Source organism: Maniola hyperantus, chromosome 2 (genome assembly GCF_902806685.2).
Source record: "Maniola hyperantus chromosome 2, iAphHyp1.2, whole genome shotgun sequence".
NCBI classification, from domain to species: domain Eukaryota; kingdom Metazoa; phylum Arthropoda; class Insecta; order Lepidoptera; family Nymphalidae; genus Maniola; species Maniola hyperantus.
In genome coordinates this window covers 15,135,268-15,149,466 of record NC_048537.1, presented here as the reverse complement: position 1 = coordinate 15,149,466, position 14,199 = coordinate 15,135,268, and the positions used below count along the sequence as shown (strand labels likewise).

At 39.6% G+C, this 14,199-nt stretch overlaps 1 protein-coding gene across 1 annotated transcript in view; it reads left to right on the top strand.

Moving 5' to 3' along the window:
- The window catches only part of LOC117993267 (protein scarlet-like), a 37,949-nt gene that overhangs the window by 746 nt on the left and 23,004 nt on the right, over positions 1–14,199 (top strand). Inside the window, exons 2-3 of the mRNA XM_034981025.2 lie at positions 12,173–12,402; positions 13,673–13,721. Of these exons, the coding sequence (XP_034836916.1) occupies positions 12,195–12,402; positions 13,673–13,721 (257 nt within the window). The 5' untranslated portion in view covers positions 12,173–12,194. The remainder of the gene's footprint in view (positions 1–12,172; positions 12,403–13,672; positions 13,722–14,199) is intronic.

The following is a 14,199-nucleotide window of genomic DNA, read 5'->3' as shown; positions in this document are numbered from 1 at the left end:
GTAAGCACGTGACGCGAGGTAACTGATAAGGCTCACACGACGAAGCCGAAGCCTTATGATTTTTGGAGATAACAAGCTTACAACTTCAAAGAACATTTAGGTATAATGCGTACAAAATAAATTCTCATGCGCCATTTTAACTTTATGTGCCAAGTACTCATGTCAAAAGTACGATTTTAGTTCTTGTTTTAAAAGTGAGGTACTTTTGACAAGACAGTTTACACAAAGTTAAAATGGCGCGTGAGAACTCATTTTGTACGGACTATAAATGTAATGTTTGAAGAAAATGAAAGATGCTTTATGGTTGTACGGCAATCCGTCCATACTAATATTATAAATGCGAATGTGTGTCTGTCTGTCTGCTAACTTTCACGGCCATCCGTTTAACAGATTTTGACGAAATTTGGTACCTACAGGGATAGCTTGCATCCCAAGGATGGACATACGCTTGTTATTTTTTATCCCGAAAATCAAAGAGGATTTCCCCAGGATTAGTTAACCTAAATCCACGTTGATGAAATTGTGGGCATCATCGATTTCGTTCAGAGCTTGCATCCTGGCGATAGTCATAATATAGGATACTTTTTACCCCGTAAAATCAAAAAGTTCCCACTGATATTAAAAAAAAAAGTTATTTGTCGTCGAATAACAAAAAAACCGGCCAAGTGCGAGTCAGACTCGCGCACTGAGCGTTCCGTACTGCAGTCGTATTTTTTCGACTTTTTGCACGATAAATCAAAAACTATTATGCATAAAATAAATAAAAATCTGTTTTAGAATGCACAAGTGAAGCCCTTTCATATGATACACCCACTTGATAGAGTTATCTTACTTCGACCACAATTTAATTTTTTTTTGTGTGATGTAACCACAAATTCACGGTTTTCAGATTTTTCCCCGAATGTTTGCTATGAGACCTACCTACCTGCCAAATTTCATGATTCTAGGTCAACGGCAAGTACCCTGTAGGTTTCTTGACAGACCGACAGACAGACAGACAGAAGTGATCCTATAAGGGTTCCGTTTTTCCTTTTGAGGTACGGAACCCTAAAAACTGGTAGACTAGTGTCGACGGATACCCGACGGAATCTAGCCGCGAATAAGTGGTAGGGGAAGCCACAATAGGCTAAGCTGATTCCTAGTTCCATGGGGGAAGTTAACGCTGACAGCCCCGTTTTTTAGGGTTCCGTAACCGATGGTTGTTTACGTGACCTTGTTACTAAGCCTCCGCTGACCGTCCGTCCATCCGTCCATCCATTTTTCAGTGAGCGGTATCTTATGAACCGTATACCTAACAGGCAGAGAGTTGATAGTTGAGAGTTGAAAAGCAATGTCTTATAGCCTAAATTATCTCTGCCTAACGGTAAAAATAAAAAAACCGTAAATTTGTGGTTATGCATACATCAAAAAAGTTATTTCTTGTACAATGGTATGGAACCCCTCGCGTGCTAGTCCGATTCGCACTTGACCTGTTTTTTAATACATATATTATAGTTAATGGATATACTTAGTTAAAAAACTGGACGAGGCTTCTTCTATCCCGGAAAATCAAAAAGTTTCCACGGGATTTCAAAAAGTCACGGGTATCGGCTAGTAACTCCTACTGTAAGGGCATACGCTAGTCGCTAGCTCCTATAAGCAAGTAGGTACACCGTACAGTACCTACGCGGCCGACAGTAATGTACATCGGCCTTTAGAATGACATTTCGGCTTTGTAGAGCGTTGTCTCTGTCACTCAGAGGCGTCTCTAGCCCTTGTGGCGCCCGTGTGCAACCAGTACCCTGGCGCCCTCTAGTCTAGTAGGAGCAGGGTCAAAATGGAATACTAACAGTTATATTTTCAAACGGAAATTCGGATGCAAATGGTGCAATTTTAAATGATGACGGCGTCGGCCATAACACGAGCGCAGGGTCTATGAGAGCTCCGGCATCGACGCATCTTTGGAGGTGCCGCATTAGAGGGCGCTCGGCGCCCCCTTAGACCCGGCGCCCGTGTGCGCCGCACACCCTGCACTATAGGTAAAGACGCCTCTGCTGTCACTCATACCTATATGACGTTTTGTCGGTCTCAACGACAGTGACAGCGCTCTACAAATCTCGTATCTCCGTCTAACGGTCGATGTATCATTACTTTCGGCCGCGTTCTGTAAGTATTTTCAATCATCATCATCATGATCAACACATCACCGGTTCACTACGGAGCACAGGTCTCCTCTCAGAGTGAGAAGGGTTTTGGCTATAGTCTACCACGCTGGCCAAGTGCGGATTGGCAGACTTCACACACCTTTGAGAACATTATGGAGAACTCTCAGGCATGCAGGTTTCCTCACGATGTTTTCCTTCACCGTTAAAGCAAGTGATATTTTAATCATAACTCAGAAAAGTTAGAGGTGCGTGCCCGGGATCTAACCCCCGACCTCCGATTGAAAGGCGGACGTCCTAACCACTAGGCTACCACTAACCACAGCTTATCATAGTTTCAATCAAAAGTTGGGATCTATAGCTATAAAATTCGAACTAAGGCCCTAGTGCATCAGAAGCCCTAACGTAAGTTTTCACTGTAACAAACATGACACCGAGTTACGTTAATCTGCGAAAGTATGTAGTGAGTGTAACTTACATTGAGCCGTCCATATACAATTACATTTTAGGCCGGCCATACACGTCAGCTCGAGTAATTAGCTAGCTTAATCAAAGCACACGGAACGCTCGAGCAGTCATATCAACAATTGGGTATTTGACTCTTTTTTTATTACTTTATTATAAACTAGCTTATGCTCGCGACTTCGTCCGCGTGGACTACACAAATTTCAAAAACCTATTTCACCGCCTTAGGGGTTGAATTTTCCAAAATCCTTTCTTAGCGGACGCCTACGTCATAATAGTTATCTGCATGTCACCTTTTCCTTTCATATATTTAGACTAGGATAAAAATAATGACGTAAACTGAAAAAACTAATTAAATCGATCAAATAATAAAAAGTTATAAGCATTTAAATATTTCTGATTAGACAGAGATAGCGATATAGAATTATGACGTCATTTGACAAATGCCATAGTAGCTTCGTGCGGTTTCATACAAATTTTCGTTTTGCGAGAAAGACCCTCCCACTCCAAAATTAAAATGCCTGTAACTTTGTAAATCTTTGTTGGATTTTAATATTTGACCGCCCGGAGCACTCGCAACTGCTCAAGCGGTTCCATGTACGCGGCAGGTTGAGATGACAATCGGGGTGGGGACGCGCCACATACCCGCAAAGCCCACCCCCCCCCCCCCCCCCCCGCTAACCCGGTGTGGGACAGCGCAGGTGACGTGTGGGTGTGCAGGGCGTCCCCCCGTCTCATACCCCGATTGCCATCTCGACCTATCGTGTACTATATGTACGCAAATAGTAGACTGTAGTTCACTATGCACTCGCAGCTTGAAGCAGTTAATAATGACTGCTCCAAGCTACCCGTGTATGGCCGGCCTTAGATTGTGTACCTTTACATATCTACTTGTAACTTCTCAAGCTAATGTAACAAGTGCGTTAGCGCAATTAATAGGTAGGATGACAGTTGCATGTATCTAAATATATAAAACGAAAAGGTGACTGACTGACTGACTGACTGATCTATTAACGCACAGGTCAAACTAATTGACGGATCGGGCTGTTTTGCATGCAGATAGCTATTATGACGTAGGTATCGGCTAAGAAAGGATTTTTGAAAATTCAACCCCTAAGGGGGTGGGATAGGGGTTTGAAATTTGTGTAGTCCACGCGGACGAAGTCGCGAGCAGAAGCTAGTCAGCTCATAATATCAGGCGTGATTATATGTAATATGTAGCGTATTCTGACGTTAAAAGCGTGTTTTTCGGCTATCGAATAGACTGATGTTCTATTTTTCTAAAAAATGTTTTAAAAACTGGTTTTCTAATTAATTTATTGCATTATAAAATGAGGGAGAGTAATTCACAGTTAATTTATGCACTAATTCATTGATAGAGCTCAATTAGCAGGTAATTAATCGTGTTTTGTTTATTTATTACATTAATTATCTATCGGAAGTTAGATCAGACTTAGGTCTAAGTTTCATTTTTGCTACACAACTCTTGGAAAAAGCGCTAAGTATCCAAATCTCAGTCGAAATAGCAACGTTTAGTTTAAAAGGACTCTGCTAACGCGGGCGCTTCATTCTTTTAAATTCACTAGAACTTTCTAGTGAATTTAAAAGGATGAAGCGCCCCACAAGTGATGACTTCCACGCCTCGTCGTTCCAATATTACTCGACCGGCAATTGCTTTATTTCCGGCACAGACAGTAACGTAAGTACTATTATTTCCGGCCTAGACGTACCAGTAGATTGGTACTATTACAGTTAAGTAATTATGTATAGTTTCCTTTATATTTAAAAGCCTATTTGTTTAAAAGCCCTTCTCAAATGTGAGTAGAATGTAGTTAATGTAGGCCGTTAAATATCAAGGTTCTCAGTTTTATTCATAAAGCAGCTATGATTTATAAATCTACTTAGTTGCCTTCTTATCTTTTCTTATTATATGCTAATCTAATCTAAACCAGCCTTCACTGTCCCACGTCTGGGCAAAGGACTCCCACTTGAGGCCACGTAATCGTAAACTTATCTAATTCATCCCGCCATCGTCGCGTCGCCTCCATTTTATAAACCGACTACCAAAAAGGAGGTGGTTCTCAACTCGGCCCGCTTCCTTTTTAACCGACTTCAAAAAAAGGAGGAGGTTCTCAATTCGTCGGAATCTTTTTTTTTTATTTTTTTTTTTTTTTATTTTTTATGTATGTTCCCCGATTACTCGAAGACGCCTGGACCGATTTTGAAAATTCTTTTTTTCTTTAATATTTTTTGGGGTCGGTGCCAATGAGGTGCCATTGTGGAGTCTCATAAAAATATGAAGTCTAGACGATTCGCGCAGTTAAAGCTAATTGGCACCGGCACCAAAAAGTATTATTATGGAACTATATTAACTCTTGTATACATAATATATTCGGTAATAAATTAAATTATTTTTCAATTTTTAGTGTTTGTGTATCGAAGTAGGTTTTTATTTTTTTTGTAATTTTTTTTTATTAATGTATGTACACCGATTTGTTCGAGGTTTCTGGACCGATTTGCAATTTTTTTTAATCAACAGGGGATGTTTTCGTGGTGGTCCCATAAAAATTTCTGGATCCAACTCCTCAATCCTGATGCTGCAGGGTTACTGCCCGCCTAAGTTATCAAGATTCAGGAAGTATTTATAGTGTATAATTAATATTGTAGGTAGCAAGCAACGACCTTATGTTTGTACTCCAAGTCCTAACTCCTCAACCCTGATGATGTAGGGGTATAGCACTCCTAAACTATAGTGACTCAGGAACTGCGGATGATGCAATATTATTTTTCGTGCCAAGCATAGACTACACCATTGAACTTCGGATCCCAACTCGTCAATCCTGATGCTGCAAGGTACAGAACTCCTAAGCCATGGGGATTCGGAAATTTCTGATGGTGAATTGATTATCAAGCAACAGCTTCATGATTACACTCCAAGTCCGAACTCCTCAAACCTGATGATGCATGGCACAGCACTTCTAATTTATAGAGATTCAGGAGCTGTTTCTGGTGAAATAGTACTGTAAATACCGAGCATAGACTTTGTTATTGAATTCCGAGTCCCAACTCTTCAATCCTGATTGCTGGAAGGTACTGAACTCCTAAGCCTTGTGGATTTGGAAAGTTTTGCTGGTGAATTGATGTTTTAGGTACCAAACAATGACTACTTACACTAAAAAGTTGAAAAAAAAAAAAACCATATTCCAAAACCACTACAAAGTAAAAAATAACTTTTATTTCCACACTTGTATGAAGTCGAGCGAGAAAAATAAAAGAAACTAGAAGTCAAAGCTTGCCCGACGTCAACATGATATATGTACATACACGTGTAGAAACAAAATTTATTTTTATTTTGTAGTGGTTTTGGAAGTCGATTTTTTTAATAATTTTTTTTTGTAATAGAAAAGTCTATTACAGAAAACAAGGCATTACGATGCGACGCGCCACCCGGTGAGACAAAGCCGGTACGAGATAGTATCACTACCCGGTATCACATTACATCTTGTAAACTACCTAACAGTTAAACAACACTGACCCTTATTCCAATCACATACAAGTCATAATGGCTTGACTACCTTAACTAATGACTTAAAAACGGTACGGTGCCGTGTGAAGAAGTGTTATTAAATATTATGAAATATACTCAAGGCGATTAAAATGCTTGAAATGCTTGTTTATAAATTACAAGAATCTCAATTAATATAGATGATTGATTGGTACCGCGAACCATGAAGCAAGGTATGAATAATATTTTTATGACACCAACTGGCGACTTGCCCCGGCCCAGACTTCGTGTGACAGCCTTCATCCATTAATGTTTATTCCCCACCTTTCCCAATCTAAATTTCTCAAAATTTCCTCTAATAAGGCCAACCCTCCACCTCCCATGGCCCCACCAACCTCTCGGTTACCGAATCGCGGGAGGGCGCCCGTTCGATACTTGCTCTTGGAATTTTCCCGAGGCGCCTTCTTGACTCCCTACAAATTATTTGTCTCTTCCTTGTCCCTTATGCTCACTCTCCCCCCTTGGGGGCTAGACAAAATTTCTAATAAGGTCAAAAAGTATGGGAGACAGAGGATCCCCTTGTCCGACTCCTTTTTGGGTTTTAAATTCCTCTCCAATTTTTACTAATTGTACTTTTGCCATGCCGTTGCTATAAAACCTACTATTCTTCTACTTCTTACTTTTTATTTAGTGGGAGGAAATCTCCATAAGATCTCTTGATGAAGTCTTCGGGGAAGAAATTTTGGGGAACTTCGACTCAAATCCACTCAAAACAGCTGGACTTGTTCATAATACGTTAGAGAAAGAGTTGAGAGACTCCGAGATCAGCTGACTAGCTGATTTAGCCATTGGCAAAAGCTATTCTGCGAAGTGCGAAGGAACTGTCCCCTATATCCTAAAAGACTCTTTAGCGTAATCTACTACTAATATTCAAAATAAGGACTAGATGTCTAACATCTTTACCGTAATCATAAAACAGATGCACATAATATTACAAATTACAATGAACCCAGAAGTGGATATCCATTTATTGAAAATAAAATTTATAAAACAACGACAACGGTAGCCGAAAAGACCCGTGTCAAAGAACAAAAAACAAAACCGCAATATACCGCAACAGTTTTGTTTTGTCATAATATCGGCACACGCAAAGTAACACAATACGAGGTAAACGACACGGCTTAGCCTTTGATTGGAAGTTCTTACCTGTGTCCGGTAACATCCTTTTTATTCACACGTCGCGTCGATGTTTATGGCTTCTGTAACTATATTATGGACCTTCAGTCATAATACAGTCATTTTGTCTTTTGGTTTCACAAAATAGTTTAGTATTTTCTGTTTCTGTCTAGATCACTCATTCTCTCTCTCTCTCTCCTGAAAATAATAAAAGGACGTGTTCTAAAGTGCTCCGTGCTTAATTTACAAAACCAAAAGTAAACAATATTTGAGAAGACAAGGAGCAGCTTGGTGTAAAACGGTGATTGTCTCTGACACACACACAAAAGGACATCCAGGTGCCTTGCAAATTGCAATTCCTACACTCCTTTCCATTAAATTGACTTGTATTACCTAATGGCACAGACCACCACCTATAGACGCCTAATAGCCGGACACCCCCGATAGCCAAACTTAGGCAGATGCTTAGCGTAAAAGTCGGCCCACGCATTTTCGGTACCCTCATTCCGCACACTGTCTTGATTACGTTATTTTTAAATCCACCAACCACAACAAAGTATTCTCCACTGTCCCTCGTCAACATTTTACGATTTTGCTTTCATGCAAAACCTTGTATATGCGTACTCTAGGGGGTTGAATTCTCTGTGCCTAATGGACAACACTAGATATTAGTTTGGTCATTCTGCAGGGTAGTGTAGCCATTTTTCTGGGCATATTATCTACTTCGTTGCAGTGGTTTGGATATTATCACTACCCATTTTTAAATGTGAAAGTGTGTTTGTTTGTAAGTGGTATTTCATAGATATTTTATTCCCCGTTAGAAGGATTAAAAAACGTCAATACAATGTCTTAATTATTCTTTATTCTGTGAATCAGTTGGCCCAATCAGCTTTGCGGCAAATGTCCGGTTGGCAAAAATGCTAATGATTGGTCCGCGAAGACCAGCCCACTTCCGTTCTGAATTTTCTCACAGATTCTTATCCTTAGTTTAGTAGGTATCTTACATACTACCTAATACCTATCTACTGCCTGCCGTGCTGCCGTCCTATATCTAAATATATAAAAGGAAAAGGTGACTGACTGACTGATCTGTCAACGCACAGCTCAAACTACTGGACCGATCCTGCTGAAATTTGGCATGCAGATAGCTATTGTGACGTAGACGTCAGAAGAAAGGATTTTTGAAAATTTAACCCCTAACGGGGTAAAACGAGGGTTTGAAATTTGCGTAGTCCACGCGGATGAAGTCGCGAGCGTAAGCTAGTCTACCTATAAAAACCGATTATACTTAACTGACAAAAAAATAGTTTTTGAACTGTCACCAAAAAGTGTGATTTTTCAACAACTAATAATTTTAAAACATGAGATAAAAAAAAATTACAAAAAAAGTAAAAACCGACTTTATTTTTATATTACCTATTTTGTTTGGATATGAACACAAAATCTGACCCTTTAGCAGTTGAGGCTATTAAAAACATTTAAATCAATTAAGTAGGTACCTAGGTATATATTATGTGAGAACTTAAGATATTATTATACGGATAATCTCTACAAGGTAGATAAAATAAATAAACTTAATACAAGAAAACAACATAATTAAACTATTTTGAATACTTATCTAAAATTTACTAAATCTAAATGAATAGTCAAAGAACGGAAAATTGATGGGCGAAGGTCACGAAAGCAGGTTTTTTTTAAAAAGTAGGTAATGATTATCTTGGAATACATAATAATATCTTATGTTAATGTAGCTTATGAAACAAAGATTTGAAGCAAGCATTCTTAAGGGTTACTGTCCACTGCAGCCGTGTGACATACCAAGATTTGCACAAGAGCATACAGCGCTGATTTTCAGACAGTAGGTACCCTGAACCAGAACTCTTACTTACGTCTTGTTCGCGATCTCCACACTAGAACTTTCCGGCACCGGAACGTAGGTGTGCAAAGGCTTATAAAGTCTTATAGATAAATAGTACACACCGGAAACGGCTGTCCTCCGGCTGCATGCTGGTCCTTGGCTTTACATACGTACTTAGCCTACTTATTTTAAAAAAATGCCGCCGGTTTCTAATAGGGTTCAAGTCAAGCCGCCATGATTCCGCTGGTTCTAATGTGTCCTATTGTTGAGCATCCTACTTCTTTAGTGGACAGCCAGCTTTAAACTATGTTAAGCAATAACTATCTCAGATAAATTATGTTAATCACATTAATCCCTAATACTCTATAAAAAGTAATATTTGTCGTTTGTATCGACTTTAGTATTTTAACATTTTTCTTAAGAAAACGAATGTTTATTGAGTATGCCTTTTTAATGTTTAATCTTATTAGAATGTGTTCATCACAACCAATAGAGACCATGTAATCCTTATTTTATTTCGTGTTCGATGTCTTATTCAGACTAAAATTACTTAATCAGTTTGTTATTTTACGCCTAAATAATATCATTTTAACCCATTGGATTTCTCATCTAGTTAAACAATTATTTTTCATAGAATATTATATGTAATAGCCATGTTAAATGACTAATATTCCCCTTTCCTCTCCAACTAAGCGTGAAGCTTGTGCTAGGAGTAGGTACGACAATAGTGCAACGGGCGGGGTTTGAACCGTCAACCTTTCGGTTTTCAGTCCAATCCTTTACCAGTTGAGCTATTGAGGCTCTAGAATTCATATTTTTTTTATCAACAACGAGTTGTTAACGGACCTATTATCTATCTACATATACAGAGCGGTTAGGGTTGTCAACTTTTTTTTAAAAAGTAATCCTTTGTTCTTACTAATATTTTAAATCCGAAAGTGTATTCTGTCTGTGCGCTAGTTTTTCACGGGCTTTTGGCGAAATTTGGTACAGACCCTATTTTTAACGCAAATTACTGAAATAGAGTAGGTATTTCAGCGTACTTATTTATAAATGTAAAAGTGTGTCTGTCTGTTAACTTAACCGCTTAACCGATTTTTATAGGTACAGAGATAACTATCTTCCCAGAGACGGGACATAAGTTATTTTTTATCCAAGAAAATAAAAGATTTGCTATGAGCTTTATAAAAACCTAAATCCGCACTGATATACTGGTATAGCTATCTATTAGATTATAAAGTACACCTATAGGGGAAATAAAGCGCAATTTGGGAGATAGGTACTCTATTTCAGCATACGGTTGGAAACCTTAGATGCGGTGCCCAAAATGGACCTTAATGGTATCAATTGACATATTTATTGTCGGTTTAAAAGGAAACCGTATATTATTGTAGAGTCCTTCTTGACTCTAGAGTCATCAACATGACATCTAGATACCTAAACTAGGCACACACCATTGGGGGTGCCAGCCAGGTAACCTCCTTGTATGCCTGGGTGGTTCCTTTTGGATACGTCCGAGGGGAAGAGCAGTATTCGGGCCGGTGCACCCTGGTAACATAGCTAATAATTTCTCTACGGGGATATTGTTGGCTATGGCTAATGACCTGGGAGGTTTTTCCGCGTGTCACTTGGTTTAGCAGAGGGCACAGTGACGTACGCGGGATCGCGTTGTCGCCCGTTAGGTCCCCGGGTCGGGGGGCGCACTTGGTGGGCCTCGGACGTGCGGTGGGAGAACCGCGAGTGGGTCCCCGGTGGAGGGTCCGCCTCAGCGGACGTCACTGACTGGGTCGCGGTTGATTGCTTCGGTGTTCCCGTGACCCAGTTGCCAAAGGATGCACAGGAGCGCCGCTGGTTTTTAGTGGGTATTCCGGTCGCTTCTCGGCCGACGAGTCCCACATACCCTCCCTCCACAACTCTCTGGCTGGGCTGGCTGGCCTGAGTGGCTGGCCGGCTGCCTGGCGGGGTGGCTGCCTGGCTGGCTGGCTCCTTGGCTGGCTGGCTGCCGGAGGGGAATGCGTAAACGCATTTCCCAGCGATAAAAAAAGGCACGCACCTCTAACTTTTCGGAGTTATTTAACGCTGAAGGAAAACATCGTGACGAAACCTGCATGCCCGAGAGTTCTCCATAATCTTCTCAAAAGTATAAAGTGTGCCAATCTGCATTTGACCTGCGTGGTAGACTATGACCTAAACTTTTTTCATTTTTAGAGGCGACACATGCTTAATACCTACCTACCTAGTAGGCCGGCGATAAGTTGAGGTGATGATGATTCTTTTAAGTAGCTTACGATAAAAAGATATTTTCTGAAAACTGATTTTATTTCAATAAGGTAGCTACCACTTAAAATACTTCTAGAGTTCAGAGTTTCCAATTCAGTTTCATTAGTTATCTAAGTTTTAATATTTCTTACGAGGTCAGAATACTAGCAACACTGTGTAATAAATTACGTTCAAGATTCGAACAGGTTTATTCCCACCTACATAATAAGTAATAATAATTGTTAGATGCAAATGCGCAGAGATGAACGCAAGATGAGTAAGGAATATTTATCAATTAACCTTACAAGTTACAACTATTCATAGCTCTTTGTTTTACCGAGTATTGCGATTAGAATAAATTAAAATCTCTGTTTATAAATCTAAAATGATTTTACTGGATATTATACCCCATAACATTATAACATTGTTTGTTGGTTTATTGGTTTGTTGGTTTGTCCTTCAATCCCGTCGCAACGGAGCAACGGATCGACGTGATTTTTTTCATGGGTATAGTTTTAGACCCGGAGAGTGACATAGGCCCGTGGGAACGATTGATTGAAGGACAAACCAACAAACCAATAAACCAACAAACAAACACACTTTCGCATTTATAATAAGGGCACTGATTTAGAATTCAGATTACTGATAGGAATAATTACTTTCGGCTGTTAAACGATAATAAATCTAGTCTGAACACCAGATTAGGGCTGGTAATGGGTTGGGATGATGGTGAATAGAGAGAATATTAATGATAGTTTTTGTCCACAGTACCAAATGACGTAACCCTACAATGAAGGCGTCGGATCTAAAAGTGCCCACCCGCAACATCCTAACGGGGACCGTGGTGAACTGGGAGGACGATGAGATGGCAGGGCTGGGGGACACGCCGGAGAACCTTACGCTGGCCTGGAAGGACCTCTCCGTTTACAGGAAGAAGAAGTACCAGTCCAGTATATGGAGGTCCCCGACGTATGAAGAAGTGAAGGTGTTACATGGCGGTAAGTGTTTGTAATTAAGTACTAAGCCCTAGGACGTCCACTTCCTATTCGGTAGGTCGGGGGTTCGAACCCGGGTAGTGGTAGACTATGTCCAAACCCTTCTGACTCTGAGAGGAGACCCGTGCTCTGTAGTGAGCTGGTTATGGATTGATCATGATGATGATGGTGAGCGTACACAAGTCTAAATTTAAAAATAAGTAAATTGAATCGAATAGAATTAAATTCGTTAAACTGTTTTTTTTTATTCATTATAGGCGCACGCTTGACCACGATCACACCTGATGGGAAGTAATGATGTGGCCTAAGATGGGACGCGTTTGCCTAGAAGGTGCCTATTCACTCTTGTTTTACTGTGGACAACTCTACTCTATACAGCCTATTAATTTTGGAATTTTGTAATTATTGCATACGATTAAGTATTTAGTCGTTTCTAAGAGAATACCTACATCTAACCAGTTTATTTACGTAGGTCTATTTACATAAGTTATGTTAATCTGAATACCTGTAATAATCACCATAGAATTGTTTTGGGCATGTAGAAGGCGGAGACTTCGAGAATATCGTTCTTTGAAACAATTTTTATGGTTATACGTCCGAATGAAAAAACGGAAACCTTATAGGAACAGTCGTGTGTCTGTCCGTCTGGCATAGCTAATTTGCTCCGAATCTACTGGACCGATTAAGTTGAAATTTGGTATAAGGCCCATTAACGTAAACAAATAAATCCATACTAATATTATAAATGTCTGTCTGTCTGTCTGTATGTCTGTATGTGTGTATCTGCTAGCCTTTCACAGCCCATCCGTGCAACCGATTTTGACGAAATTTGGTACAGATATAGCTTGCATCCCGGGGAAGGACATAGACTTTATTCCAGAAAATCAATGAGTTCCCACGGGATTTTTAAAAACCTAATCCATGCGGACAAAGTCGCGGGCATCATCTAGTTTTTTAATATAATAAGGGTCACTTTTGGGTGAAAATTAGAAGTTAAAAAAAGTCTTGCAAACTGTACAAATCAAATGAAAGGGCTTGTTGCGAGCCTCTAAAATATATATTTTGTCTGCTTTTTATATAGGTTGTACGTTTTTTTTAAATATCATGTGTTTTTGTGTTTTTGGTGTGACCAGTAGGTTAAAAAACGTTAGTTCATGTACTATCAAACTCGTCAAGTATAAAAAAAAATGTTTAATATACTTAAGAGATAATCTCGTGATTATCTTAGTAAGTAGGCACATAATAAGATGCTAATATTTTTTTTTATTTCCAGTGAGCGGCGTCGTGTCGTCCGGCAACTTGGTCGCTCTAATGGGTTCAAGGTAAGAACATTATATTTTGTTGCACAGGGTCAAATAGTTTTGTCGGCTTTCGGGTACGGGTTAATACATAAACGATATTATTAATGGATTCCCAAAAAGGTTATAAAGGTAAGGCATATTATTTTAGGTGGTAGGATCTAATAAGCAACGCGTCTCTGCTTAGTCGAATAAAACTAGAGGTCCGCGTGTCTTCAAAAATTTAAGACGCTATAATTTTTAAAGCCCAAGTAATTGGTAGATATTTGGGAACATGATAAGCAATTACAAAGCTTGCTTGTGAGTATCAATACTACATTTATTCAGTGGAGCAAGTGACAGATCAATTCGACAGACATGATTTGTGCAAGAAAAGATAATGTTTCGAGTATTTCTTGTAATATAGAGTTCACTTAGTTACTCAACTTGATAATTTACAAATGGCTTCATGCCCGTTGCACAGGGCTTTGCCTGCTTATAATTCTTAACTCAGGTCAAATCA